Source organism: Protobothrops mucrosquamatus, unplaced genomic scaffold (assembly GCF_001527695.2).
Source record: "Protobothrops mucrosquamatus isolate PMUCROS unplaced genomic scaffold, P.Mucros_1.0 scaffold79, whole genome shotgun sequence".
NCBI lineage: Eukaryota > Metazoa > Chordata > Lepidosauria > Squamata > Viperidae > Protobothrops > Protobothrops mucrosquamatus.
The window spans coordinates 176,072-203,732 of NW_015386456.1; the positions used below are offsets into that span (position 1 = coordinate 176,072).

The 27,661-nt window shown below is 35.4% G+C and overlaps 2 protein-coding genes across 5 annotated transcripts; one reads left to right on the forward strand and one right to left on the reverse strand.

Moving 5' to 3' along the window:
• The first annotated feature begins 242 nt into the window (after positions 1-242).
• CHCHD7 (coiled-coil-helix-coiled-coil-helix domain containing 7) lies at positions 243-9,574 on the forward strand. 3 transcript variants are annotated; one of them, XM_015812368.1, is made up of 5 exons: positions 243-346; positions 2,503-2,573; positions 4,384-4,491; positions 6,772-6,870; positions 9,349-9,574. In XM_015812368.1, the coding sequence occupies exons 2-5, from the start codon at positions 2,553-2,555 to the stop codon at positions 9,451-9,453; spliced, it is 333 nt and encodes a 110-aa protein (XP_015667854.1). In that variant the 5' UTR covers positions 243-346; positions 2,503-2,552; the 3' UTR covers positions 9,454-9,574. The 3 variants fall into 3 exon arrangements, with proteins under 3 accessions (XP_015667854.1, XP_015667855.1, XP_015667856.1); XM_015812369.1 differs by lacking the exon at positions 9,349-9,574 and adding an exon at positions 6,162-6,262; XM_015812370.1 differs by lacking the exon at positions 2,503-2,573 and having other exon boundaries at positions 296-346.
• Positions 9,575-9,686: 112 nt separating this feature from the next.
• Positions 9,687-26,786, reverse strand: SDR16C5 (short chain dehydrogenase/reductase family 16C member 5). 2 transcript variants are annotated; one of them, XR_001548808.1, is made up of 8 exons: positions 26,554-26,786; positions 21,732-22,073; positions 20,118-20,249; positions 18,353-18,452; positions 17,497-17,641; positions 15,200-15,325; positions 10,798-12,668; positions 9,687-10,233 (listed from the first exon to the last, which is right to left on the reverse strand). XR_001548808.1 is itself a non-coding variant. In XM_015812367.1 (7 exons), the coding sequence occupies exons 2-7, from the start codon at positions 22,047-22,049 to the stop codon at positions 12,524-12,526; spliced, it is 966 nt and encodes a 321-aa protein (XP_015667853.1). In that variant the 5' UTR covers positions 22,050-22,073; positions 26,554-26,786; the 3' UTR covers positions 10,401-12,523. The 2 variants fall into 2 exon arrangements, 1 of the variants encoding a protein (XP_015667853.1); XM_015812367.1 differs by lacking the exon at positions 9,687-10,233 and having other exon boundaries at positions 10,401-12,668.
• Positions 26,787-27,661: the final 875 nt, after the last annotated feature.

Sequence of the window (27,661 nt, forward strand, 5' to 3'; positions counted from 1 at the left end):
CGCGCCGCGGGTTGGACACCTCCCCCTGTCACTCAGCCTTCTAGCCGCGCCCAGTCGGTGGAGCCTTTCGCGTTCACAGCTTGTCCCGTTGGTGGGTGGAAACGCCGCTCGGGATAGGCCGGGGCGGAACCGAGCAAAGATTGGCCAGTCTGAGGCGGCTTGGGGCTGTCTTTCAAAGAGCTCCGGTCGCCTGCATTGGGTCAAGGAGCTGTCATTTTTCACCGGGCTGCGGGGCCAGAAACGGGGTAGGCTGCGCCAGTTATAAGGTCGTTGCCCAAGCCGCTGACGTCTTTCGAATTCGAGACGAGCCCTCAGGCCGTGAGCTGTGTTCCTCGTGGTGGCGGAGGTGAGTATTCGCTCCGGAGTGGCGTCGTGAGAGCGCGGTATCGCCTGTGGTGCGTGGGGCGCCTTCGCCCGCTTAGAAAATCCTCGCTAGGGCTGCTGCCTTCTGGGGGCGTCGCAGCGCCCAAGGCAAACGCTGCCCCCGGCTGTTCTCTGAAGACACTGAAGAATGAGGAGAAAGGAGCTTTGCGGTAAAGGTGGCCGAAACCGGGCCTCGTCCTGCTTCCCCCCGGTCCGTTTCAGGTGCTGAACGCTTCTTTCAGACCTCTCCCTCTTGTCGCGTTGATCCCGGCTTTCTTAGATTCGCTTTTCTTTCGTGGCTCCTCCACAAACGGGCCGGAGTGACTTTAAGGGGTCATTCTCGCCACTCACCAAGATGCTCCAGGTTCCCGTCGGCTAAATTGCATTGGAAGGTCCCGGGAGCAGTTCAGTCGACGGGAGGCTCAATCCTCAATCCTCAATTTTTCCCCGGTTCGGGGTTCGGATTTAGGAAAAAGAGTGGGTGCAGAAAGGCTTTCTCAGTTTCTTTTGCGAATGGCGGTGTGCTCCATTGTAGGGAAAGTTGGATTCGAAGCTCAGAGACAGCTGTTTCCTTTCCTTTCCTTCCCGCAAGCTTTTCATTGGAAAGAAAGCTACGGAAGCAACGTATTTATTAAATTTATTTTCCGCCCGTTTCACTATACCAGCAACTCTGGGAGGCTTACAATATAATAAAAGCAAAGATGTAAAAATATTAGAAACTATTCATAATTAACAGGGGTCATAAAACTAGGAACTAGTTTCTTCCATAAATTGCTAGCATAGAAGGCTACATAGGAATGTACACAACGATGGGAAACGGTTATACATCTTTGCTAGATAGTTGGACCTTGTCAGTTAGTACCGGTCCGCACAAACAAGCAAAGCCCCATCCGCGAGAGGCAGGCACCATATAAAACCATGCACTCTTGGTCCATGGAAAAACCTCTCTCCGTGGAACCGGTCCCTGGTGCCCAAAAGGTTGGGAACCTCTGTATTAGTATATAGATGGACTAATAGAAAATTCCCAGGACTGTAAATCCCAGAACGAGACCACTTCCATATACTGTCATCTAGAAAATAACAAGAAAGTGTTATTAACTCATTAGGATTAAAGTAGACTCAAGGAATTTTTATTGTATTTTTAAGAGTATTTGTCAAGTCTAACCAGAAAGGACATAATGCAGGACATATGTAGACCTGAAAAAAGGTGTGTTTGGGAATTTATTTTCAGTGTTAGGGCTACTTTGCTGGTTTCCCAACTCTTCACTTCTGCAACTGTTTTTGGGAGGAATATGTTGATATTTGCTATTACCATTTTTAAATCAATGGGAATATAGGCATTTTGCCTATCTGCTGCAAGTTGCACAGAGATCTAATAGACTGGCCCTCAATTTCACAGAGCTCAGCCTGCATATATTTGTGTGTTTTCCACCAAGGAGTGAAATAAAGGATTGCTTTCCTAGTATAAGATATAGATAAGATAAGATAACCTTTATTGTCATTTTTTACTATGGGCATGACACACATCAAAAATGAAATTTAGTTGCCCACTCTCAAAGTGAACATATACATGACAAACACCTAAACATACTATATACAATATATACATACTTTACACAACATATGTATAGACTTACACCCCTACATATATATAACATATGAATATTAAACACTGCCCATCTTGAATATATAACGGAAGGACGAAGCTTGAGAGTTCACAAGGTTTAGACTGTTTAGGAATAGGCTGTTAGAGTATAAATGCTTCAGCCTGAATCTGACACAAAAACAAAAACTATTTTGTGGTGGTAGCAAGTCTGTAAACTTAATGTATCTTGTTTTTCAGAAAATGAAGTTACAGTGTTTTAGAGTTCACATACACTATAGTTTAGTTTTTGGTATATTTAATAGTTATTGTAACATTTTAAGAAAATACAGAGCTTTAAATATAAGTTGTAACTTTCAGCAATCTGATAGTAAGCCATGTTGAATTTAGTGTAACCTACGGTACATAGGATTAGATTGCAAATTTCACACGAATTGTTTACTGCGTAGATACAAATCTATTCTGTACAGCTATGCTGTATACTGCTTTAACATATAAAATCTCTTTAAAAGCACAATTTGCCCTTTTTTTGTCAGAACCAGTGTCCAAAATACATGAATGTCTTTCCTTATTTTGAAATGAAGAAATGAATGACCAATATCAGCAGGTAAATGTAAGAATATTAAGAATTGAGGTAGTATCAATCACACAAATATTAGGCTGTAAATCACATCTAGAAGCTTGTTTTCAAATCAGTGTATGTATATGTCATGATCCCTAAAGTCAACCTTGACTTATGATGACTACATAGACAGATCCAGCTGGGGGTTTTTTTGGGGTGTGTGTCAATATTTCTTAAGTGGTTGCCTGTTATTTGATTTGCCGTTATGTTGACTTATATCCAAGTTAAGTGATATCTGTTGTCCCATTTCAAGAGAGTGCTATACTGTCAGGCTCAAATAAGCAGGTCCACATGTGAAGGTTCAAAACTACTGATTTATTTCTCAAGCCTATGCACAGGAATCTTCTCAGACAAAGGGTTTGCACCTGGATAAAATTAGATAAGAGTCAACTGCATTCAAAGGAGTTGGACTTCGTCCTCTTGTGACTATGTAGACCAGGGGTGTCAAACTGCCAGCCCCTGGGCCGGATGCGTCACGCACCTACCCCATTGCCAGCAATGTCAAAACAGTTTGACATGTCTGATGTAGACACTCTATAAACTGATGTCCTGCCTGACTCCTCCCTTGATTCTGCTCATCTACATATATACCATGTATCAGGAATCTGGTAGCAGTTTTTCAGATTAACTAATTTTATTGAAAGGTATAATCTTTTGTGTATTTTTGATAAGTTTGGTTTTGATCTGATGAAAGCAGCTATAGTTCATGAAAACTTGTGCCTTGAAGCTTGAAAAGATGTAAAGACTGCTAACGGACTTCTGAATTTTGACTATGCTAACATAGCTCTCCTGCAACATGAATGTAAAAAAAGGTATTAATTTAATTCTTAATTTAGATACTAAAACTTGGAAAATTTCTTACTGCTTTGTATTTCAAAGCTCAAATTGTAACTTGCTGCATTTTAGTTAAGCCAGTAATTATATACAACAGAAGGAAAACCAGCCACAATTGATTTGGTCTGGAAATCATCCTCATGCTTTGTCTTTTCCTTAATTGTCGTTGAAAAGTCATTCTGTAGGTAGGAGATAGTAGATAGAGTGACAGGAAACATCAGCTAAGAAATTTTGCTCTTTTTAAAATTATAATAAGAAAGCCAGATTTTTTTCTGTAATATCTATTGCAATTGCTCTTTTTATTTCATAGCTTTCAGGAATGTTAGCTCAAGACCCCAATTAATGCTGTGTAGAAAAATAGATCTTATATTGCCCCTCCAATAAATTCAAATGACTTATCTGAACCCCCTATAGATTTGTCTGACCTAACTGCCCACCTCTTACCTCTAAATTCATGTGATAGCCATACCATATGAAAAATTGTATATTTATAATTTTGGAATGAGCAAAATATATTTCTGCTTTATATTTCTTTCAAAAATATGCCAATGTATATTTTCTGGAATCAGAATTTTATGTGAAATATGCTTTACTTCAGCCAACTTTGGTAGTTTCAAAGTTATATTTGCTTTGCAGAATATTTTTTAAAAAATTGTCACCTATTGCCATATTTTTTTCTAATTTTTAAATAATTATTTTTCAGAACTTTGTACTTCTTTCAAGGTAATGTTAAACCTCATAAAAGAAGCTGCAATTTTTTAAAAATAGTACTGGACATACTAATGCATAATATGCTGATTTTAATTATACTTATTTGCAAACAACCTTTTTTTCTTATTCAAAATTTCCTACAAAACATGCATTTTCTTTTCTTAAAATATTATTTACAAGTCCCTAAAAAAAATATTAATTTTTTGTTAAGACAAAAGCTGTTCTGATATGTTGAAATTATCTTTTTTAGCTGCTGTCCTTAAAAGAAAAACCATACACAGAAAAAAAACAATACAATACTGACTTTATGTCCCCAAAACACCGATTGCAGGATCATGACATTAATCCATGTTTAATGGTAAGTTTTCTTCTAAATGGATGCTATGAGGTTTTAATTTATTTTTCTGAAATGTAGCTTTACATAATAATGTACAAAATACTGCATATAGCAGTTGATTGTGGGTAGTCTGTGTCCAAACGGAGACATGTATTCTAGGCATCTTAGTTTATATGTAGAATGAAATGGGGCTATGTTCTTTTAGATACATTTATCCAAGCAAGTATGAGTCAGAGAAGGGCTGAGAGTTTGTTTTTTTAAAAAAACAAGTCTGAAGGGATTTTCTTGGCAACAGTTTGTGAAGACCTAACTAGTGGCAGTTGAGGAGATGCTGGGAATGAAAAGGATATGCTGTGCTGGGACATCAAGGGTGGCAGGAGAAGGAAGGTAAAAAGTTGGGAAGATTGGGATGGTAGGCGGTGGGATATATTGCATACATTGGGATAGCAGATAGACCAGAACATTGATGATGGATATTGACAGGATCCTGTAACTACAAATATATTCTAAATTTGTTTCTGTTGCAAAATCATAAAGGTTTGGAAAAACTTCTGAACTTCAGTAGTTTGAAACAAAACATTTCCTGTTGTTGACCTTGCCCTCTGAAACAGTATTTTACCAGAGATACTTACAATGCCCACACTCTTTGTGTTCCAGATCTGGCTCTCTTCTTCTTCTTCTTTTTATAAATATTTTATTAAATTTTATAAGGGTAAAGGGGAAGTGGGGTCAATAAGGGTATGACAAGGGGTAACAAACAAAAAAGATTAGACCAGGGGAAGGGATAGGTACAATAGTGGAGTTGTCCCCCAGAATAAGTCAACGCTTTAGCAAGTAAACCCGTCCGGGTATACATATTCAATCATAGTAATTAATATAAAATAGCAATACTTAATATAATATTCAGATCTGGCTCTCTTCTGATGCCTACAGTTAAAGTGCAAATACCTTTGTACCTAGCTAATATATGAATTCTATAATGTATTTGCATCTTGAAATACAACAAAACCACTATAAAAGGAGTGGATAGCAATAATAAATGTAATTAAATTAAAATTTAATCATGATTTCTTTTTAAAAAATATGTACTAATGTAAGGCTTCTTTGAATGTAGGTATAATTCAAAATCTAAGTTTGAATGCTTTTTTGTTCACTTGTAATAATTTATTAAAGATATTCTTTGGTTTAAGTCTTATATTCATTGTTTTTTTGTGTCACATAGATGTATAATTCTGTTCGATATTTTACCTGAATTTATCACTGTAATAAACTGATTTGATATAATATAATTCAAGATCTATTATATTCCTTAGTTTTTTCAAATATGTTAGCACAAAGATTAACCCCTTACAGAACAAGTAAAATATAAATAATTATTCATATATACCTATAAACAATGTATTTCTTGATAATAGAATATTGATTGCATCTAACAACCTTAAATACTAATAATCACACTAATTATTCTAATATTTTAAGCACTTTTATTAAAAATCTTGACGGTATCATAAACCAAATGTTTTTATTGGCTAATGTAATTTATATTTTAACCTAAAATCTTTTAAAAACATTTATACAAAACTTGGCCTAAGTCTGGTGTATACAACAAATAACATGAGCTCTTCAGTGCTATTATGGTACTGTTTTTCAACAATAAGAATTCCATGTTTCTTTCCTTGCTTTCCTATAAGCTCTGTGAAGGAAGTTCCGCTGATGCCTTTGCTTTGGTTCTGCAAAGAAGTACCACTAGATTTATTTTTTCATCTCCCAACTCCTTTCTACGAATTGATAAGTAATTCAGTTGAAGATGTAGCTTTTTTTAAATTTTAATTGTGATTTGTTACAGGTGATATTGTATGATGTTACAAAAGCTTTAAACAAACTGTTACTATCTAGTCAGATGAGGAAATTATCTTATTTCTTGCGTATTTCTTGCGGTTCTAGAATCTTTTAGATTATCAGTTCTATTTTAATTTAAAACAAGCCAAAAAGTTTGCATCCTTATCAAATTTGGTTACATTTCTTGGTAACAATATTTGTTGTTGGGAGAATTTTAAGATACCTATTATCTTAATATTTACAAAACTATAGATTTAACTTTTAGCCTAATCTTAGTTTTGATGTCTTAATACTTCGAAGAAACATATAGTTACACTACTGTTAAGTAGGATTTTATTCCAACATAATTATAAGTTTGCACTCTTATTGTTTAGTTGCATTTCAACAAATGAATATGGTACTCTTCTAAATTGTGGAACCCAACTATTAGGTTTTTATATTTTATTTCCTTTCATATTCAAGGAAAGCGATGCTTCTAGAAAGTGTTTGGAAGCGAATCAATCCAATAAGGATATGTGTGCAATCTATTTTTTAAAGTACAAAAGTTGCCGAAAATTTTGGGTAAGTAGATTTGAAAGGCTTATAAATAAACTTGTTCAGGAAGGGAAACAGAAATAAGGCTCTAAACCTGTCTCTAATCTATTTCTGTCTCTATCAATATTATTGTCAGATTATTTATTGCATCATTTATATGAATTTACATTACAATGTCTCTGCGCTACAGAATCCAACAAAATGTCACAGTTTAAATGGTTAAAATTAAGATAAATTAAAATAATATTCTTTACACACAACGAATTAAAATAACCAAGTATACAATTTCCAAGGAAATTCATTTTCCAGAAAAAAATGAATAGTTTTCACTCATACTACATGCTAACATTGTTTGGTTCTTTGAACTCCAGGGGCAGACTAATCTATAGAGATAGTGTACTTTCAATAAGACTTATCTTCACACTCACTTCTCACAATCTCATTGGCACTGGGATCCGAAGTATCTTATTCTGGATTGAATGCATCAGAATGGGCATATTCTGTTTGGAGAAGGTAGTCTGGAAGATAAAGAACTATAGAACTTTATAATAAAAACTACTTGCAATCAACTACTTGCAATATATCTGAGATGCTGTTGACCTGGCTTTCAAACATGAGTAAGTGGATGGCTACATGCTGTACCAATGGATGTTTCCAGGAAGCTTTTAAAAGAAACCTTATAGAATGTGCTGCAACAGATCAATCTTAAGTTGGTAAGAGTGAGCGTAACCGTTGCTAGTGCTGGCTGCTCCAAAAAGGGCTGCAGTTGCCCCATTAGTTGAAACTAGGCTCTCCTAACCTCAGCCAGATTCTGTAAACGCAAGAGAATCTGGAAGTTGCAGCTGCTTTATCCTGTAAAAGAAGAATAGCTGACAGTATTCAAACAGTATTTAATATTTTACTTTAGATTGTTTTATCCATCCATCCTCAAGACACAGTTAATGATACCTACCACTTATCAGCTTTGCCAATGGTGGAAATATGTAATTGGATGTTTATCTTAATACCTCAACCTAATTAATGAATCACCTGCCCCAGTGATTTCCTAAAAAACTTAAATGCAGAGCCTATTGTATCTTATAACTACTTATCACTATCAGCTGGTACACTGAGACTGTCTCTACCCATTCGTCATAGGGGGTCTAGATAACTACTTTGGTTGATAGTATGAAACACCTTTTAGAGGATGGCCCAGAACAAGCACTCTTTATATACAGGTCCTAATGAATTTTGACATTCATGATGGGACACCGGTACACAGATTGAATCCTATGGATATTACTACAATTGTGATAGGATACCTCTATCCTTTATGTACCTGTAAGGATATATCTACCTGTATTTAAAACTTTATGGTAATCGTTTATTTATTCAGGAATTTAGACACCAAATCAGAATTTGTTTACTGTTTTTTTTACACATAAGATCAATCCATATTGTATGTAGAGAGAGAAGAGGAATTGGTTTGATCTGGTATATAAACCATCATTTTGTTCTTTGGATAGGTCACATTCATACTAAGAAAAATTCACAATGTTAGATAACATTCTCATAGACATCTCCTTTTGGTGCTTTCCAGATTTCCATAGAGCAATTTCCAGATTTTTCTATATTTAAATAAAGCTGATATGTTGCAAAGAAAGTGGCCATTTTCTAGTTTGTCTTTTATAATTTATAATATTTCTAAGCTTTTAGCCATTCTTAAAAGATAAGTAATGGTGGGTGGGTGTATCCCAGTGCTTACTTTGAAAATATTCATACCTACTAAAAAAAGAAAGCAAAGTGGGTGAGAGTAATCTCATTAATTTTAGTTCTGATGAAATCATATAGCTCTTTTGTTAAAAGAGGCAAGCTTGCCATGGCAGCCATTTTTGAATATATCACATGCTCTCAAAAGTCCAAATATGGCCACTTGCCCAGAGAGGCTGTCTATCCTTCACTTAATATTATGGGTGAAAGCATTCATTTATTCATATGTGCAAAAAATTAGCTCACCATACTCTGATGTTATACCACTCTGTTCAACTAGAATCTACCAAACTATTTTCCTTTTAATGAAAAAAGTGACTCTTCTGGCAGATTATTGACATTGAGCCTCTAAGCCTAAACACATTGTGGCTTCATTCTGGTAGTGTCCATGTATATAAATCAGTGTCTGCATATACGGAGAAAGTCAAAGCATGATGCTCTGTATAGTTCTGTCATGTGCAAACTGTCCTGACTCACATTTCTATGAATGGCCAAGTTCCATCTCCAAACTATTGAGTGATGATTGTGTATGTTAAACAGAGTGATTTATCTTCTACTCATGCTGAAACAGTATTTCAAAAATAGGTACCGTACTCTAGATGACAAGAGATAACATTTATTTTAATGGAGCAATTCTTCTACAACTACAGAGCAAGTATTTGATTTGCTGAACTAAATATGTAAATATATTAAATATTTGTTTGCTAACAGAAAAATGGATTTAACCACAGTGTGTTATTTTTTTTTCATTTTTAGCATGGGATTATGATGCAGAGAAGACAAGATGGAATAAAACCACATATGCCTGTAGCAGAAGAAAGAAAAACAATCCTAGCTTCATTGGGAGGAGCACCATATTGACCATACAGTTTTATTAATATAGGATGTATAATGGTTTTACTATAATGGTATGCTTTATTTTATTTTTTAAAAAGTGGTTTCTTGATAGCTGTATTGCCACTATCCTTGTATTGTATTTTATAAAAAAACCCCAAAGAAACTTGAAACTTTAAATGTCTAAAGAATGTAATGCATTATGTGGGGAAAATGTGCAGAAATAAGGTTTTGATTAGGCAAATTCATGTGGTTTTGTATTTATTGTAACACATAATTTCATATATACAAAGAGGAAGGAATTCAAATTGATTACAGATAATGTAATCAAACGAAATAGTTGAAAATATAGTATGGGACTGAGCATTCCCATAGATTTATTTCTCAAGACAAGACAAAAGTTGGCTCACTTTAGAACAGTGTATCAGTTATCACTAAATTTTAATATCCTGTTAAAAATTGTTATTTTAAGGACTAATATTCTTCACTATGATGTTGATGGTTACCAATCTATAGATATTTTCACCTTTAGCCTCAAGTCTGTCAATTCAATGGTATTAACTAACATTTTTATTAATAAATTAAGCAGTTTGGTATATATTAGGAGGTTCCTAGAAAAGGTGCTACATGTATTTTCAAAAAGTTTAGGAAGAACTGGACACTTTCTATATGTCCAGCAGACATCAGCTTGTAATTTATATATAAATGTCAGTCTGGATGGAATCAAGAATCACTGAGTTCATATGAAGCATTAAGTGTCAGGATATCATAGCATTCATATTGTTTTTTATATCTCTTCCATGGGACCTTTAAAAATAGCTCACTAAATGTATTAATTTGGACAATATTTTGTTCCCTCAGAATAACGTTATTTATGAATCTCTTCAGCCTTTATTTTTAATTTTTAATAATTTATTTTTAATAACTTTATAAAATTTATTATTTCCAAATAAACATAAAAAATAAAAACATTTTTAAAGTTATTTGTTATTAAAAATAAAGGCTGAAGAGGTTTATAAACAACATCATAAATGTTCAAACTGAGTAGTACTTAAATGTATTTTGATACACTTGTAAAGTTCTGAGAGACTTTCCAACTTGCTGCTTAAACTCCCCTCTTCATCTCTTGCTTATAGGATATTATTTGAACATTATGAGGAAAATCTTCTGCAAAGAACAGCCAGATGAGCTGGGAAATACTTAGCAGCTATTAGTTAAAGCAGAGGTCCCCAACCTTTTAGGCACCAGCGACCAGTTCTGTGTGGTTTTTGTGTGCTGCCTGCTTTCCATGGATGGGCTTCGCTTGTTTGCACGGGCCAGTTTCTGGCATGCTGTGGCTCGGTGCTGGTCCATGGACCAGGGGTTGGGGACCTCGGAGTTAAAGGGTATGTTGTATTGAAGGGTTAAATCAAACTACAATGTCAGAGTTATACAAATAATTAAAATGAATAGATCTATACATATCCTGTATAAACCCTTGTATCTGAACCATATTTAATTCTTTGAGACAAAGGGGTGTTGCATCAGATTTGATCTTCTGAATTATTTCAGCTGATGATTTCATTCCTGTTTATACTCAGTATAACAAAAGTTTTGAGTATGAGCAGTTATACATATAAATCTTACGATTTTTTAAAAAAAATGTTTTGTTGATGCTGATTAGAAACAGTTCTATATTATTACCAGGCAGTAAACTGAAATTAGAATGTGAAAAATTGACCGCAACATTTCAGACTATATTGAAGCTATTCCCATATTTAGTACATTTATTAAATAAACAATTGTTTATTACTGCACTCAGCTAGATGGAGTTATTTGAAATGCTGTAATTTGAATTTCTGCATGAGTAGGGACTTATGATACAAATAATATATTGTTAATATAATTATATTATTAATTCTATTATTTGCCTCTTGATCTTACAAGAAAAGAAAATTTGGATCGATTAAGTTTTTCATGTAGGAAAACATGGCTTTATCTTTTTTTCTAGAATAAATTGTTATTGGTAAATATATCTGTCTTCTACATAATTAAGGTAATTTCAAATGCTATTAGAAATACAACAGTGTTATACTGATATATGTAATTCATTGCAGGAAATAGTAAGGTATGCTCACAGCATTGTCAATGTTTAAATTACTAAATTTAAAAAACAAAGTTTATTACAACTCAAGTTGCCTTGATGCCTGTTTTAGGTGTAACACCTAGGTAATATTTCTGGACTTAGATGCTAAATAGGATCAGGCCTGGATAATATTTGTATGGAAGTTCTCTATGGAATACTGGAGCTGTTAATAAAATGTTGATCACAGACTGCTACATTAAACAATTTAAATTTCTAATATTAAAAATACTGTTTTTCGCAATTGTATTTTAAACTAGATAATTTAATTAGATAAAGGTCTGTGATTCTTACCAAGACATACCCAAGCAGAGGTCTAAATATTCTTGGTTGTGAAAAATCTAAACAGTAATGGAACAATTACTTGTACAAGTGTGGGTGGTACAAGTGTATTTATTTTGTACCTAAAATGCCCAGTTAGTTGATAGAATTTTGTCGTGGCTGGGTACATTGAGGCTAAGATTTTTCTACTGCAGGGTCTGGAAAGCCAGAGCCCACAAGATGTTCCTACTCAATTTCTAGGTGGGCAGTTGTCGTCAGTCTGGGTTGGGATTCAGAACCTAACTTTGAAATAATATCTGGGCGTTTTGGCAGCAGTCATATGAACCTCTTCCTCTTCTCATCTAAAGTGAAAAACCACAATTTCCTGGTTAGAATGGGGTAATTAGACTCAACTAGGTCTTGAGCACCTTCAGCTTATATATCATTAGTTTACTATTAGTTTACTATTTTCCTTGTTTTGCTAACAGTCCACAAAAAATTAATTGGTTTTGTATAATTAAGTAATTTTATTGAAATAAAACATCACTATTAGGTTGTATTTCAGCAATTGTAAAAAGTGGTAGTTAAAATTATCATACCCTGCTCCCAGTATTTCATTTTTGCTAATAAGCTATTTCAGATCTGTTGTTTTAAGTGTACCCTTTACAACAGTGTAAACTGGAAGTTCTCTATACTGGCTTCTCAGTTTATAAATCAGTCAAGGGAACCTGGAGGTTTTATTGATTTTGTCTGATATTTGTAATCATCAGTCTTCTTTGTCCGACCTTTGAATTTATTCATAGTTTGTAAAATTCCAAAATAGTCATAAAGGATGTCAGCTGATTTTGCAGGAGTAATGCTAAAAAGAAAAGAGACAAACATAAGCCACTCTATATTAAACTTTGAGATGCTGTCAATTTTGCTACATTAGTGTTATGCGAGTTTACACATTAAGAAGCTAAACAGAATCACTTAGGTGGGATGGGCAGTATAGAAATTTAATAAATATTAAGAAATGCAAAAGAAACAACATAAAAATTAAATCTGATAACATAGCATAAAATTAAAATGGTAGACAGCAGATAATCTGTAGAAGCTAATAAACACCCCTCTCAGTCATATTAAATGGATGACAAGAAATAAGAGAATCAATTGAATTCACTTTGGAAGAGATGTCTATAACTCAGGTGGGGCATACACACATGTAAACCCTTCTTAGGTATCCTATACAGCAGGCATGTCAAACTCGTCGCACAACGCATCGCAACTTTTCCCCCATTGCCGGCAATGGGGTGGGCGTGGTTTTGGCGTGATGCATCCAGTCCATGGGCTGGCAGTTTGACATGCCTGCTATGCAGTGTTTGTTATTGATGAAACACAGAAATGTCTTCATTTGGATATCCCAATTTGCTTTGAGATGTAGAAATGCAGAGTACATATAGTAAAACCATCTAACCAGTCTACAGTATTTTGATCCACAAATAAAAGTACACTGATATGTAATACTTCTCCTCTGGATTCATGCCACCGCTAGCTGTTAACACCTCTGCAAACTGCTTCTTCTCTGGGTCTACTATGAGTATGATTCAGGTATCCCTTCTCAATTTGTTTGGAAGCAAATAAAACCTATTGTTCTTCAAATTAATGTGATTGTCCTCACAATTTGTTTGGAAGCAAATAAAAATCTATTTCTTCCTCAAATTAATGTGATTGTCCTTTTTGTCGTCACATTTTGCATATAGGAATACAAGGTTAGTTGAACTGCGGGCTTTATTCCCTTGGGAACAATGTCCCTTTTATCCAGAAATGTTAACCCTATTCCAGGGCTGAATTTACAGTAAAATTCATGCAGGGTCTTTCTCAAACAAAAAAGAAAAGCCTTTCTGAGTACAAGGCTAGAAGGAACAATTAATATGCTAATTCTGTAAACCGCTTAGAGAGGGTTGTAAAGCACTCAGAAGCGGTATATAAGTCTAAATGCTATTGCTAAGTGCTATCTTGTCCTCTGCTGGGCTATCACTGAAGCCAAGGTTATGTTGCAGATTTTTAATCTCTACAAGTAACCCCATCCCAAGAGCCAGCCCCTTCTGATAGAGATACTTATCAGGTTTCTAGGCAATATCTGAAGATGACCATATTTCAATTTTGCTTCAAGTGTGACTTCAAGTGTGATTGGAGACAAGCCGCATTTGTTCTGCACTGTGTATACTACCTAGTTTATGCTGCTGCAAGCAGTAAAATGTGCCTTCAATATTCTAACTATGATGTGATATCTGAATTTATAGAAATGATTCTATTTTAAAGATGCTTGCCATATCTTTAATCTTTTTCATCCACCAGGTTTATTGCTCCCTACTTTTTAAATTAAAATCAATTAAAATATAATATTAAAAAACTGCAAAGCAACTATTTCTAACAACATATGCATTTCCAACTATGGCTGCGCCCATCATTTTTTATATTATTGGTAAAGGAAAATGAATGGCTGCAAAGTAGTGCTTAATCTTCTACCCAGAAGGGTAAAGATAAATAGAAGTAGTACGGTGAATTCTGCAGAGAGACAGAAGATAAATAAGAGGAAAACAGCATCTTGTAATTGAACAGGCCTTTTGTAAGATAATTCCCAGTATGTTTTCAGAATTCCAGGTATGCCCTCTAATCATTGGTGGTCCTGTTTTACACATTTCAATATTCTGCAAAACTTTCATATCCCTATGGATATGAAATTCAATTTTCTTCTTTCTTTAAAGTAACAAGAAAAATGAAAGAGAATACTGATGGAGCCCGACTTTAGTGCATAGGTGCAGCTTTCCCTTGCCCTTTTCAAAACAAAAATTAATGGCTGTCACCTCAAATTAAAGGAAATTAATCTTCCCAAAGACTGATGGCACACTCAAAGAATATACACCAGGAATTTGATGCTGTATCTGCTACACTGTTCTTTGCCCTGTTTTTCTCTGAAGTACCACTCTGCTACATTTCAGATACAGTCTTCACTCAGCATGTTCCTTATTTGTGCTATTGGATGAAAGTATGTATGGCACTGATTTCTCATTTTTTTAAAATTAACTATAGGTAAATCCATCTTTTCTATACTTTTATATGAAACTGAATATCAACTTTAGAATCTGTTCTAAGAGATTTTAAGTAGCCTAGTCTGATGCCTTATTTTTCTGAATAATTCAGATTAATTAAAATAATTGAATTGAATTGGATAAATTTCCAAAATAAAATTAACCTGGATAAAATTTTGCCTAATTTACATAGACCTAAGAGGTCTTTCAACATAACATACAATTTGGGGATCTTTTTATACTGCTACCTTGTTTTTGTTGTTCAATGTTCCTTTCTTGACACATTTTCAATTAGTTCTAGGCAGAACATTCTTACCTTTTAATTACATTAATCAAGTATAGACTTCGCGGTATAAAGATATATCGTTCATTTCGGAGTATCCCGGACACAATTCTTTCTACAGCATATTCTGGCTCTATAATAGGTAGGAAATGAGGCCACCTGATGGAATAAAGAACCACCATTTTGAATTATATTTTTTTCTTGAATTTCATCTGTAATAATAGCAACTGAAGCTTAAACAAAACAAAGCAATCATCAATATGCTTGGAACCATATTGCACCAACCAAACTCATGAACATTGTCTCCCTGTCTCACACACTCTCTAACCCCAATATCTTGCTCATGCTTTTTTTTCTTGTGTGTGTATATTTAATACAGATATGTTCACATTATTACAATATTACAATAATACAACTTACTACAATAAATAAATAGTATTCTAGAGCAAAACATATTGGCTAGAAAATTAACAATTGCATATTTGAGTTAACAATGGAGAAAATCTTTGGACAATCTACATTTATTAATTTTTTATATTTTATCCTCAATTTGTCATCTATATTTTACTCAGTTCTTCATATGCCTTCTGTATAAAAGGCTTTGAAGCAGTTATAATTTATATAAATAATTCCCCCAACTTAATTTTCCAACCTTTGTTAAAATTTGATTTTAGATTTGGTATCTTATCAATCCAGCAAAATCCCTCTTCTGTAATACCTACCTGCTTGCCTATTTGCTTGCCTACCAGCTATCATCTATCCATATCTTCTCATTTGCCTTATTGTTCTGTTTTATCAGAATTTGAACTCTTTGTTTTCTTAGGACATTTCAATTTTTTTATAGGTAGTTTTCTTAATTCTAATGAAGTAATTTGCCAATACTCCATTAATCATTCAGAGAAGCACATCTAACATTGCAAATATGAGATTTCTTTTGTGGATTTAGCTGACCAAATTACATTATATTCGAGTGTAAAATTTGATGCTAAGAGTATAAAAACATCACTATCCATAACAGGCATAGCTCAAGCATTTTATACATGTTCTAAAGAATCATTTTAATAGATTTTACTAGATTTCTACCAGATTTTACCAAAACTAAATTTTACCAATAAAGGAGAGTATTTGTAGTTCAGAGTTGAAATGGCAATAGCAATAGAGTTATTTACCTCCTCCTAATACTTTACAGCACTCTCCAAGTGGTTTACAGAGTCGGCATATTGCTCCCAACAATCTGGGTCCTCATTTTACTGACCTCTGAAGAATGGAAGGCTGAGTCAACCTTGAGCCGATCAGGATTGAACCAGCGGTGGGCAGAGTTAGCCTGCAATAATACTGCATTCTAACCATTGTGCCACCACAGCTGAGAAGTCCTTGGTGCTCTCTGAGCTTGGTTGTTTTCCTGCAGACATTTCATTACCTTAACTAGGTAATATCATCAGTGCTAGTAAGGAGTGAGTTTTGCTCTCAGTTTATATACCACTGGCTTGCCCTGTCAGTCAGTGTTGGTGAGTGTCGGGGGTGGTCTTGGAGGTTTTTTGGTTAGGCTGTTTATTGTTAGCTTATCTGGCTGTTCCTTGATTAGGCTGTTGTTTTACTTCTTGATTTTCTTGGCCAGATTTTCTCTGATGAAAGATCTGGTAGACTGAATAATGCAGTAGAAATTTGAACAAAGGAAATCCTGATCCCTTATGAACTTTTCCCTTCGATTCTGTCAGTAAAAAGGATTTGATTTGTCATTGAGCCAGTCACCATAATCATCCCTTCCTGCATGATTCACAATTGAACATGCATTTGCTTTAACAAAGCATCTTCTCTTGTTGGCTTTCCTTTTGGAGAAAATATAAGGTGGCGGAAACAGAACCAGTACCAAGTACGCCTCAGAGCATTCATGGTCACCCTATATATATTACTAAAATTATTGGGAGCAGGAGCTCATAACCAGAAGGAGTTTCTCCAAAAGAATATACTTTCATGTATGTGACTTCAACATACAACAACAGTCTTCCAGATGTGTGGATTTCAACTATAGAAATATCAGAAATAGCTTCTGGAAGGGAAACTGGGAAAATTCATATATATAATTGGCACTAAGGTTGCAAAACATTGTAGAAGAGCAAGTTCTGTTTTATTTAAACCTGTCATCACTATTTTATTTAAAACGTGTCATCGTTATTTTATGTAATTTAAGGCCATATATACATACATCTATATACATCTATATGCATATATACATATACGTATACATACATACATATACATATATACATATACATACATACACATACACACACACATACATATATATATATGAAATGCAAACAACTCACTTTGTTTCACAGCCTTCAAACATTCCAGTGTTCACTAGATATGGACAGACAATTGTAGATTTAACACCATTCTTTTTCATTGTCATCATCTCTAAAGCTAGAGATTCAGCAAAACCCAGAACTGCAAATTTACTTGTACAGTAATCTGAAAAGTGAGAAAAAAACATAATAGTATGTGCATGAAGCAGAATATTCTTCCTATAACATATTTTGGATATCCCACATAAGCATAAATAAATGAATAAAATCAATGGCAATTGGTATCTTTTGTTTGTACCTTCAGAGGTCTATTTTCTATATTTACAACACTGCTGCTAAAAAAAGGCTGGGAATTTTTAGGGTAAACTACACACTTTCTTAAAATGCACGCTCCAGATGTGTGGAAATGCAACTTTCTTAATTACTATGTATATTATACTTAATAGCAACAATAAATCAAACTATTTGTTATTAGCTCCTGTCTCATGTTTATGATAAAATGTGCTATACCTAAAAATATTTGAGGGGAACCCCTATACAGTTCATTCAAATATTATCAATGAAATGTGATAGAAGAAGTAATTAAAAAAATGGACAGCCATCATTTCACTGAATTTAATTCAATTACTTCAAGTAAATTGCCCTATCATTTTTTCAAAAAATTCAAATACTTCTATAAATCCGATTACCTTTCTTTCATATTTCTTCTTTTTTCTTGCTACTGTAGTCTTTTGTTTCTTGTCCGAAGGAAATTTTAATTTGTAACAACAGTTGCTAACTCTTTGGCCTACTTCACTTGTCAAATTAAGACTTTTATTTAAACTATCTATTAAAAGTTTTTTTAATCTTTTCTGCAGCACTTTTGCCATATACTAACCTGCCATTTTGTTGACAGCATAATAGCCAGCTACACTTGCAATAGTCACCACATGTCCATGATTAGAGGCTACCATGGCTGGAACAAATGCTTTGACAGTCTATGGAGAAGAGGTAAAAACAAATACATTTCAGCATATGAATATATAAAAAATAAATGAAGTGTTTTAAATTTCACTTCAAAAATGACCTAATCGGGTAGATAAAACAATATTTCAGAGTTTCTGAAAGGTCTTCCAGTCTTTTAGTTTAGCTATCTGTTTCATTTTGGTCTCTTCTTGGATGTTAAGGCAACCTGGAGGTGACCAAGGACGGGTCTATGTGATGGTATCAATCTCTTTGAAAAAGGGAGGGAGGGGTACACTCTCTCTTCAAGAGGTCACTACTAGATCCCTCTTTTGCGATAATAATCATACAGTCTCCAAACTTCCTTTTGTTGGAAATATTTGCTGTTGAATAGTTGAAACTTGGAGTCAACTTCTGGGGCAGGTAATGGGTCAGTTTTTAGGAAGTAAATTTAAATATGCTTGGGATAAACACGTGTCTATCATCTAATAAAAATTTTAAAATAAATAAATAAATAAATAATAAAAACATTTAAAAACAAAACAAAACAAACCCCTCAAAGGGCAGATTCGATAGACCGCTGGGTCTTTTTCTATTATTAGTTTTCTATATTTCTATATTATTGCTGTGTTATGTTCAAATGTACTACTTAATATATAAACTAACTACAGCTATGATTCTTGTTTTTCTTTGATAGACCACTAGAGGGCATCAATAAGAAAAAAAAAATCAGACTTTAAAACTGCATGGAATTATGGTATTGAGGAAGTTCCCAGGAATCAAGACTGAAGTCAAAAGTAGAAACAAAAACAACATTTTTGAATATCTGTGCTACAGAAGTAAAAATCTTATTTTTTGTTGTTTCTTGCAAAGCACTATGTCTAGAGAAGCATGTTTGACATGTTTTCAAAAGCTTATAGGGTTGAACCTGTGATTGCTGACAGCAATAGCTGATTGTGTATAAATGCAGACCTTAGTCAAAATCAACATCAATATTATCTGCTTAAACAATTGGTGGCCTTTCAGATATCCAGAGAAGGGTTAAGAAGGGACATGCTTAATTGTACAGCTTAATTTAAAAAAAAAAACAAATTACTAAAAATATAATCTTTTGTTGATCAGGGAGAGTGGGATACAAGCACTCTTCAGGTTGGCTGATTTCCATGGTCTGAAAATGATAAGAGACTCATTAAAATATTTGTGGATCTTAGAGATCACGTATAGTCCTTTTGTGAAAGAATATGATCCCATCATAATAGAATTACTTCTTTGAAATTATTGAATTATTTTCTAAAAGAGCCTTTGTGCAATTCTTATAGCTTCTTCAGTAGGATAGAAATGTATTGTGTGGTGATAGAGTAGAATTGAGTGGGGGCTGAGGACAATGTTATGCATAGCTTTGAAATTGCTTATGAGAAACAGGATTTATAGTTATGATTTTCTTACAATCATGTTCCCCTGGTTTTTCTTCCCCCTATCATCTTTCTTGGATTCTGTTTAGTTTGCTTTTTAGAAATTTGATCAGAAACTAGTGAGAGAAGATATTCTACTATGAAATCATTTCTCTTATTGGTCAACAGATGATGAGAAAAAACAAAAGGACTTTCCACAGGAGTTCTATCTGTAAGGCCATTTTTACTAATACAAAAAATGCAAGTTCATACTGGATATGCTTTCATAATCAATCATAAATCTGTTACCCAAAAGTGTGCCATTGTGTTCACTTGAATACTCTTCTCTAGAAGCATATCGGGGCTGTCTAAAAACATTCTTCCCGTTATGATGCCAGCATTATTAATCAGGATACCAACATCACCAACTTCCTTTTTCACCTAGAACAGTCATAGAGCAGGCCCAAGTTAAAACAATTTTAGTAAATTTACATAATTCAAAGGAAAAGTACAGCTACCAAAAATCTTCATATAAGGATCTTTATGTTTGCATTAAACATGCCGTCGGACATTACATGAAATCAGTCTGCTTATTTTATCTGTCATTTATCCTCACATTTCACTGTTCAGCAAAGTAGACTTTAAAGCAGGGCTTTTCAACCAGTGGTACGGGTACCACCTGTGGTACATTGGCAGGTACATTGGATAGTACGTGACCATCCTAGAAAAGTGGTAGCGGGGGAGAGGAATGAGCTGAACCGGTGGCAGCACCGCACAAGCCTGAGCGAGAGATGACTGGAGCTGCAGGTCTGTCAGGGCTCAGCGGAAGCGCCAGGATCAGCGCTTCTTCGGGACTGTCAGGGCTCAGTGGAAGCGCCAGGATCAGCGCCAGGCTCCAGCTGGAGCTCAGCACTGATCATGGCACTTCTGCTAAGCGCAGAAGAAGCGCCGATCAGCTGGAATGTTGCAGCATCTCCAGGGTCTTGTGATTTACATTAAGATGCTTGGCAACTGATTCATATTTATGATGGTGACAGTGTCATGTGAAGTAACCAAAACCTGCTGCAATCACCCAGCAGACGGGGGGAATAAAAAACAAACATGCCCCCCCCAGCTGCCAATCCTCAATAGAAATGCTCACAACAATGAAAATCTCGGACAGGAGGAAGAGCGCCGCGGGTGGGCAGGCAGGTGTCTTGCTCGGCTGTGCCTTGGGGAGCACTTTTTTCAGTGCCATTGTAACTTCGAACAGTCACTAAGTGAACTGTTGTAAGTTGAGGATTACCTGTACTTTATCACTTTTTTCCTTTTTTTTTGGTCATCAAGTTTTTGACACCTTGCTAGGCGACTGGTGGTATTCGGATATTGCCATATCCTAAAAATGGTACAATGGGTAAAAAGGTTGAAAAGCCCTGCTTTAAAGTTTCAAAGAAGGAAAAACACTGGGGAAAGTTGCAAGATAAAACATTTTTTCTCTGATTTTCACCTTTATTCCCTTCTATTCAATTCAGCATTCAGCATTAAGGATCTGTGGTAAAGTTAGGGGCTTTACCGCTGTTTAAAATGACATCACTAAAAATTGGGGTGCATGTGTTTTACAAGCAGAAGTCTCCATGAAAAATACTGTTATATGAATAAATCAAAGACCATAGGTAGTATTAGAATACGTGCAAGTAATTTGGAATATCATGTACAATCCTCAGATATTTTTGATTTTATATGTTGTATAAATCCAGACACAGTACTTTATAAATCATGGTCTATTGCCTAACATGCTGGGTCAATCCAGTTTTAAATGAATTATAGTTTAATGCAATATATGATTCCAGTGATTACAGATGCCATGTTAGCAGATGGAACAAATGTTTGATGGATAAATAAAATATTTTATGTTGTACAAAATCTATAACAAAGTATAATTACCTGGTCTGCCACTTGATAGATTTCTTGCCTTTTGCTGCAATCACAAATGTAATCATGTACTCTCGCAGTTCCAATTTTACGTGCTAATCTAGCTGTTTCTTTGATTCCTTCCAGATTAATATCCCAAAGAACTAAAGTAGCTCCAAGATGAGCAAATTTTAAAGCCATCAGCCTTCCCATTCCACTTCCAGCTCCAGTTATAAGCACTATTTCACCAGCAACATTTTTCTTCGGTGCATAGATAAACGATAAGAAATACTCCATCAGATTATATATACACAGCACGATTATTTTGAGCGTTTCCAGGAAGAAATTCATTTTGGAGAAAACGTTTCAGATTACCTGTTGAATAAATTCAAACATCAGTTAAATCCACTGCCAAACATTTATGTCTTGTTTTCACCCCCTTTCAACTACGATCCTTTCTTCTTCCCTTGGGATCTTCCAGAGGGGTAGATCAAAACTGTTAGGGTTTATCAGTGAGAAAGAGGCAGATGTATATCATTCCTGTGGGCAGGGTGAATGATGAAACTGTTTAACATTATTGAAGATCTTTCAGCCAAAATAAGATCTCTTCCTTGAGCTTGATCATGGTGACTACATGGACATATCCATATTTTCTTCTTGGCAACAGAACAGAGGTGCTATACTGTTAATTTCTCCCACTTCTATCTAAAACCTTGGAATGTCTGTATGGACAAGTATTAACGAAATATTATTTTCGCTCACATTATGTACAGAGCACATATTTAAGCTCAGTTGCTGGTGATACCTTAGAATCTCTTAAGAATACATTTTTGGGAAAGTTTCTGGGCCTTTATTCAGTATATCTACAGCTTTCCTCTTGGCAGAATCCAGTCTAATTTATTGTAATTAGAATATACCTGTATTATCTGAAATTCTGGCACAGTATGAATAGAGTAGGTAATGCCTACCTCCCCCTCCAATTGGATGGAGTAATAGAGATGGGGTTTAGTTAGATTCTGATAAAGCAACATAACCTTAGAATGGGAAATGTTTGAACAGATGATTATTGATTTGTCTAGCTGAACTAGACTTATGATTATTATGGAGGTGAAGATGGGGCTATGACTTTTAGTTTCATTTAAATAGATACTTTTATTGTTCAAGGAGAAATAAATTAGAACATAGTCTCCATTTCCATTTTGTCTTAAAATGTGCGAGCTTTAACTGAATGGATTTCAAACACTTTTCTCAATTTATTTAATGGTAGGACTTTCTAACATATTTTTGTAAGAAAAGCTTTGCAGTATTAATTTCAATGTATAGAAGATATCATTCTTTGTATACGGATTTATTTTAAAGCAAACCTGGGATAAATCTCACAAAGATTTCATTGCTTCATGTTTAAATGATTATTCCCCAAAGGTTTCCCAATTAGTAAGGAAACATCACAGGTAAATTTCAATAAATTAAATAATTTCAGTTATTACATTTGCAATTAATGTTTATCCTATGTACAGATATTGTGGCATTTGGCTAAATACAAATAAAAGTACAATATACGAGACAGTAAATGGTATGTAGCACATGAAGAATGGGTTTATCTAGTTTTGCAAAACCCATGTGAAATTGGGTCCAAAAATGGGAGGAAGTTTGTTATGTCTCTTCATAGACAATTTATGTGTACATTCTCCTGAAGTGCAGTAAATATGCATGATAGTTGAGTAGACTGACTTTTTAAGTGCCCCAGCACATAACTACAAACACATTTTACTAGAGGTTTTCAGGATTTTTGCCACCAGCATCATTGAATTATTTATTAGAGACTGATAAATTACAGGGATTCATCAATACTGACTCAAGGGCACAAAATAAATAACTAAATAAACAATATATTTTATAGTTTTTTTTTAAAAAAAGCTCAAGATAGTGTCATAATGGGGTACTCAAAACTCTACCTGTTGTTCATGGGCACTGGAAAGCCAGACAGAACTTTGACTGCAGTATCACTGCCACCACCTCATTGCAGCTATCATACTGTTACCATATCTTATTTTGCAGACATCCTTGTTACTTACATATCACTTTTTTATATATACAATTCTTTGTTAAGGGTTAAGAATTGCTTTATTATATCCTGACTTAAATCCTATTGAATTTACTAAGAATACTGAGCAAACTGCATAAAAGGATTTATAGTTTTAGTCTGCTTCTACCCATGATTTATTGTATTTCTTTCTCATCCTTCTGTAGATATTCAATTCTTTAGATATTTCTGTTTGATGTTTGCCTTGTTTATGCCTGCCAAATAATAAAACTGGTTAATACAGAATAATAAAATCACCAGCCTCCAATTAATTACAGATTTTTGTTTTATTACTAAAGACGAGGAGTCTTCAAAACTGTAATTTAACCTGTCAATTATGGTTGTTAATTTGTGGCAGTCATAAATATGTCATCATGTGACTGATTCAAATTGTCAACCTTTTTTGCAAATGCCATGGTTAATAAATAAACCTATTGTTTGCTATGGGGCAAAAAGGAGTTTAGAATCTCCTTTTTAACCGAGAGTTATGTTGAAAGACTTTCCTTGTTTTTAACATATATGTTTCCATTTTCGGTGTCTTTACAGATGTTGTAATACTGCTTATTGTTTCTTCAAACCGTGCTCTTAAATTCTTTGTTAAACTCCTGAGAGTTTTTCTTTCTTGGTTTGGGTTTCTCTTCTCTTCCTGAGAATCTCCAGTTTGTTCCAACATCCAGTTTGTTTTCTTCATTTTTGGCAGACATTTTTACATTCATCCTTAACAATGTCTTTAAGCTCATTCCATAACTCATCTGTCCTTTATCAACAAGATTCACAGTGATTCTTGATGTTCTCTTTGAAAATTATGGGTTTATATTCAAGATCATATCATAGAAACTGCCTGGTGTTCTTCTTATTTAGCCTAACTTGGAACAATTCATGTCAGTCCTCCCAACTAAACCATATGGGAAACATGACTAGATGACCTAGTTCCATTTTATTGTAAGGCTAGTTTACCAGTATACATTTACTGCCACCACTTTTAATTGCTTGTTACATTAGGTTGGGTCTTTCCTAAGCTTCTTTCTCTGACCATTAAGCCACTAGGAACTGCTACCTGTCTTGCCTAATAGTCTCTTAGGCAGCCTCTTTTGACCTAGTTCTTCAATGTCATCACACATTCCATTGCAGTTTGAGATCTGTTCCACAGTCAGCTCCTGGCTGTCTTGATGCTATAATATATAGCCAATTTTATTTCTCTATACTCCATCTGGTGATGTTCATGTACAGAGATGTCTTGGTTGTTGAATATAATTCAGCACTTTCTTTAGTCTTATGTATGTTTAATTACAAATAAAACCCAGCAGTATGATCCAGTAAACTAGTGAACAAGCATCGTTAAATATTATATAATGTATAGTGGTCTGATAACCCCAATCCTATATATGGCTTCTTTTGCAAAAATAAATAATAAAAAAGGAAGGAAGGAAGGAATTTAGCTTCTCTAGACTGTCAACAGATAAGCTAAAGTTACTATTTACTACATTTCAGCTCAACAGCTAGTTCTGTAGTCAGATCACACAACACCTTATTCCCCCAGTTTCAGAATATTGTCTTCCCGGAGACTTTCCAGATAAATCCAACTTTTTGGAACTACAACAGTACAATATATTAAACTGCTCAAGGCAAAAAAACAAATGAAAGCTTGACTTTCGGACTTGCTGATTAGTTTGTCATTATAGAAATGGCTAGTATTTACTAAGGAAGAAAGGTAGAGGTTTCCCTGTCCCTACTCTAGGGCAGTCCTCATCTACATTTCCTAGCTGAGAGAGTCAATGTCACCCAAAAACAATTTCTGTGGTCATGTGGCCAGCATGGCTTTACGCCAAAAGCACACAAAATTCTGTTACTTTCCCACTGAAGTAGTACTTATTAATCTACTTGCATTTGCATGCTTTTGGACTGCTAGTTGTGGAGGAGTTGGAACAAGTAAAGAGCGCTCACCCTGTGGCATGGTGCAGTATGCAAAAGTAAAAAGGCGAGGCTCTAATTTTGTATGTTACGAAACTGAAAAAAGCTGGAACTCAATGCTTTTTTCCCCCCCCCCCTTTATCATACACTTCTTTCTTTTCCTTTTCCATTTCCCTATTATCTTTATTTTCATTTGTATTGTATATTACGATAATCTTAATATAAACAGTACAATATACTAAATATACAATGTACACTTACATATGCAATTTGGTGGGAGGTTGTTTTGCTGCCTGGTTGGAGGAGGATGGTTTTTAAGTGGGAATAGAGATACATTTGTATTTTTAATATATTGAATAGGTTTGTTACCCATCCAAAGTTATACTTCATAAAAAGGAGGAGACTTATACATCTTTTAAATAAAATAAATCCACAGCCCAACATATGGATTAAGCAAATAAGTTTAATATTGCCTCTGTTAACTTCGATAAGTTCTGACCTGACCATAATTAGTGCAGAAACGAGAGGAAATTCCCTCCTACTAAAAAGGAACTGCTCTTGTATTTTAACAGCCGTTTCAGGCGACGTAACTGTGAACTTTGGATTAAAGGAAGCAGCGACATAAAGAGCAACTGGGGAACCCGCAGATAGCGGCCCAAAAGACCTTTCTATTCTTCCCCCCCCTCTGTGTGTGTGTGCGCGCGCGCGCGTGTACACACACAAACACACAAAGTGAAATCAAAGTATTCTTAAGTATTTCTAGGGTCCTAGCCCTGAGCTGAAGCAACCACAATCCTCAGCGCCCCAGAGGCACGCCGTAGAAGCATTCCAGCTCATTATCAGCCCCGCGCACCGACTTACTCAGCTATTTCACTCCTCCCGGCTCAATACTTCGTTGAAGAGGAAAAGGTTACTTCCGTATTATGAGCAAGAAGGCCGCCACGAAGCAGTGCCGCCGGCGGAGATTCTTTAATCTAGAATGATGGCGGTCCAGAAGAGGACCCGCCCATTCACTCCAAAGGCGGTCCTACCAGCTGTTCTACGCGCAGACCACAATTAGTCTAATTGTAGTCTAATCTGCAATTGCAGGATCGAGTTTGCCTTCCTCGTTGTTCAGCCAAAGCAATGGAAAGGAGAAGTTGTCTGACAGGGGTCGTTGCAAAGGAGATGGGAAATTCCCTTCCACTGCTCAGCCCAGTTATCTCAATTCGGCTGCTGAGGAAAAAAAAAGTAGAAAACCGAGCGCCCCCTTGGGCAACGCAGTGGGTAGCGTTAACCCACTTAAGCATCCCTTAAAGAGGAAAAATGATCGGACGGCTTGAGCCTCTCGTTCCGCCTGGCACAGCTGAAAACTAGAAGTATCCTGTTGCAATTGAATCCCTGCCAACTCTGGGCGCAGCGATTGTTTGTTCTTTGGGCTCTTAAACAAGCCAGTGTGTATTACGTATTATGCTTTGGTCAGGTGAATGTGCTTGAGGCAGTTTACTCAGAGCAACCGCCTCTTGGCACTGTCTTATTGTCGAGGATGAGCTCCGGTGGAGGAAGGAGAGTCCGAGGGGTCTCGGGAAACAGAAAAGACACCCTAAGCATAGACCAAGGCTTTTCAACCTTTTCACCCATTGTACCACTTTTAGGATATGGCAACATCCGAGTACCACCAGTTGCCTAGCAAGGTGTCAAAAACTTGATGACCCCCCCCCAAAAGGAAAAAAGTGATAAAATACAAGTAGTCCTCGACTTACAACAGTTCACTTAGTGACTGTTCAAAGTTACAATGGCACTGAAAAAAGTGCCCCCCAAGCCACAGCCGAGCAAGACAGCGCCTAGCGGCGCTCTTCCTCCTGTCCAAGGTTTTCATTGTTGTGAGCATTTTTTTGAGGATTGGCAGCGGGGGTGGGGTGGGGTGGGTTGGTTTTTATACCCCCCCCCCCGTCTGCTGGGTGGTTGCAGAAGGTTTTGGTCACTTCAC

What these genes read in the sequence shown, in the direction of transcription:
- SDR16C5 (XM_015812367.1), bottom strand. Translation starts at nt 22,049, where the DNA reads ATGAATTTCTTCCTGGAAACGCTCAAAATAATCGTGCTGTGTATATAT. An exon ending in ACACAATGGCACACTTTTGG is followed by an intron (nt 18,453 to 20,117) that starts GTAACAGATTTA and finishes TCTTCTCCATAG; the next exon opens with ACTGTCAAAGCATTTGTTCC. An exon ending in TTTGAAGGCTGTGAAACAAA is followed by an intron (nt 15,326 to 17,496) that starts GTGAGTTGTTTG and finishes TTATTCCATCAG; the next exon opens with GTGGCCTCATTTCCTACCTA.
- CHCHD7 (XM_015812368.1), top strand. Translation starts at nt 2,553, where the DNA reads ATGAATGACCAATATCAGCAG. An exon ending in TGAATGACCAATATCAGCAG is followed by an intron (nt 2,574 to 4,383) that starts GTAAATGTAAGA and finishes TATCTTTTTTAG; the next exon opens with CTGCTGTCCTTAAAAGAAAA. An exon ending in ACATTAATCCATGTTTAATG is followed by an intron (nt 4,492 to 6,771) that starts GTAAGTTTTCTT and finishes TTCATATTCAAG; the next exon opens with GAAAGCGATGCTTCTAGAAA.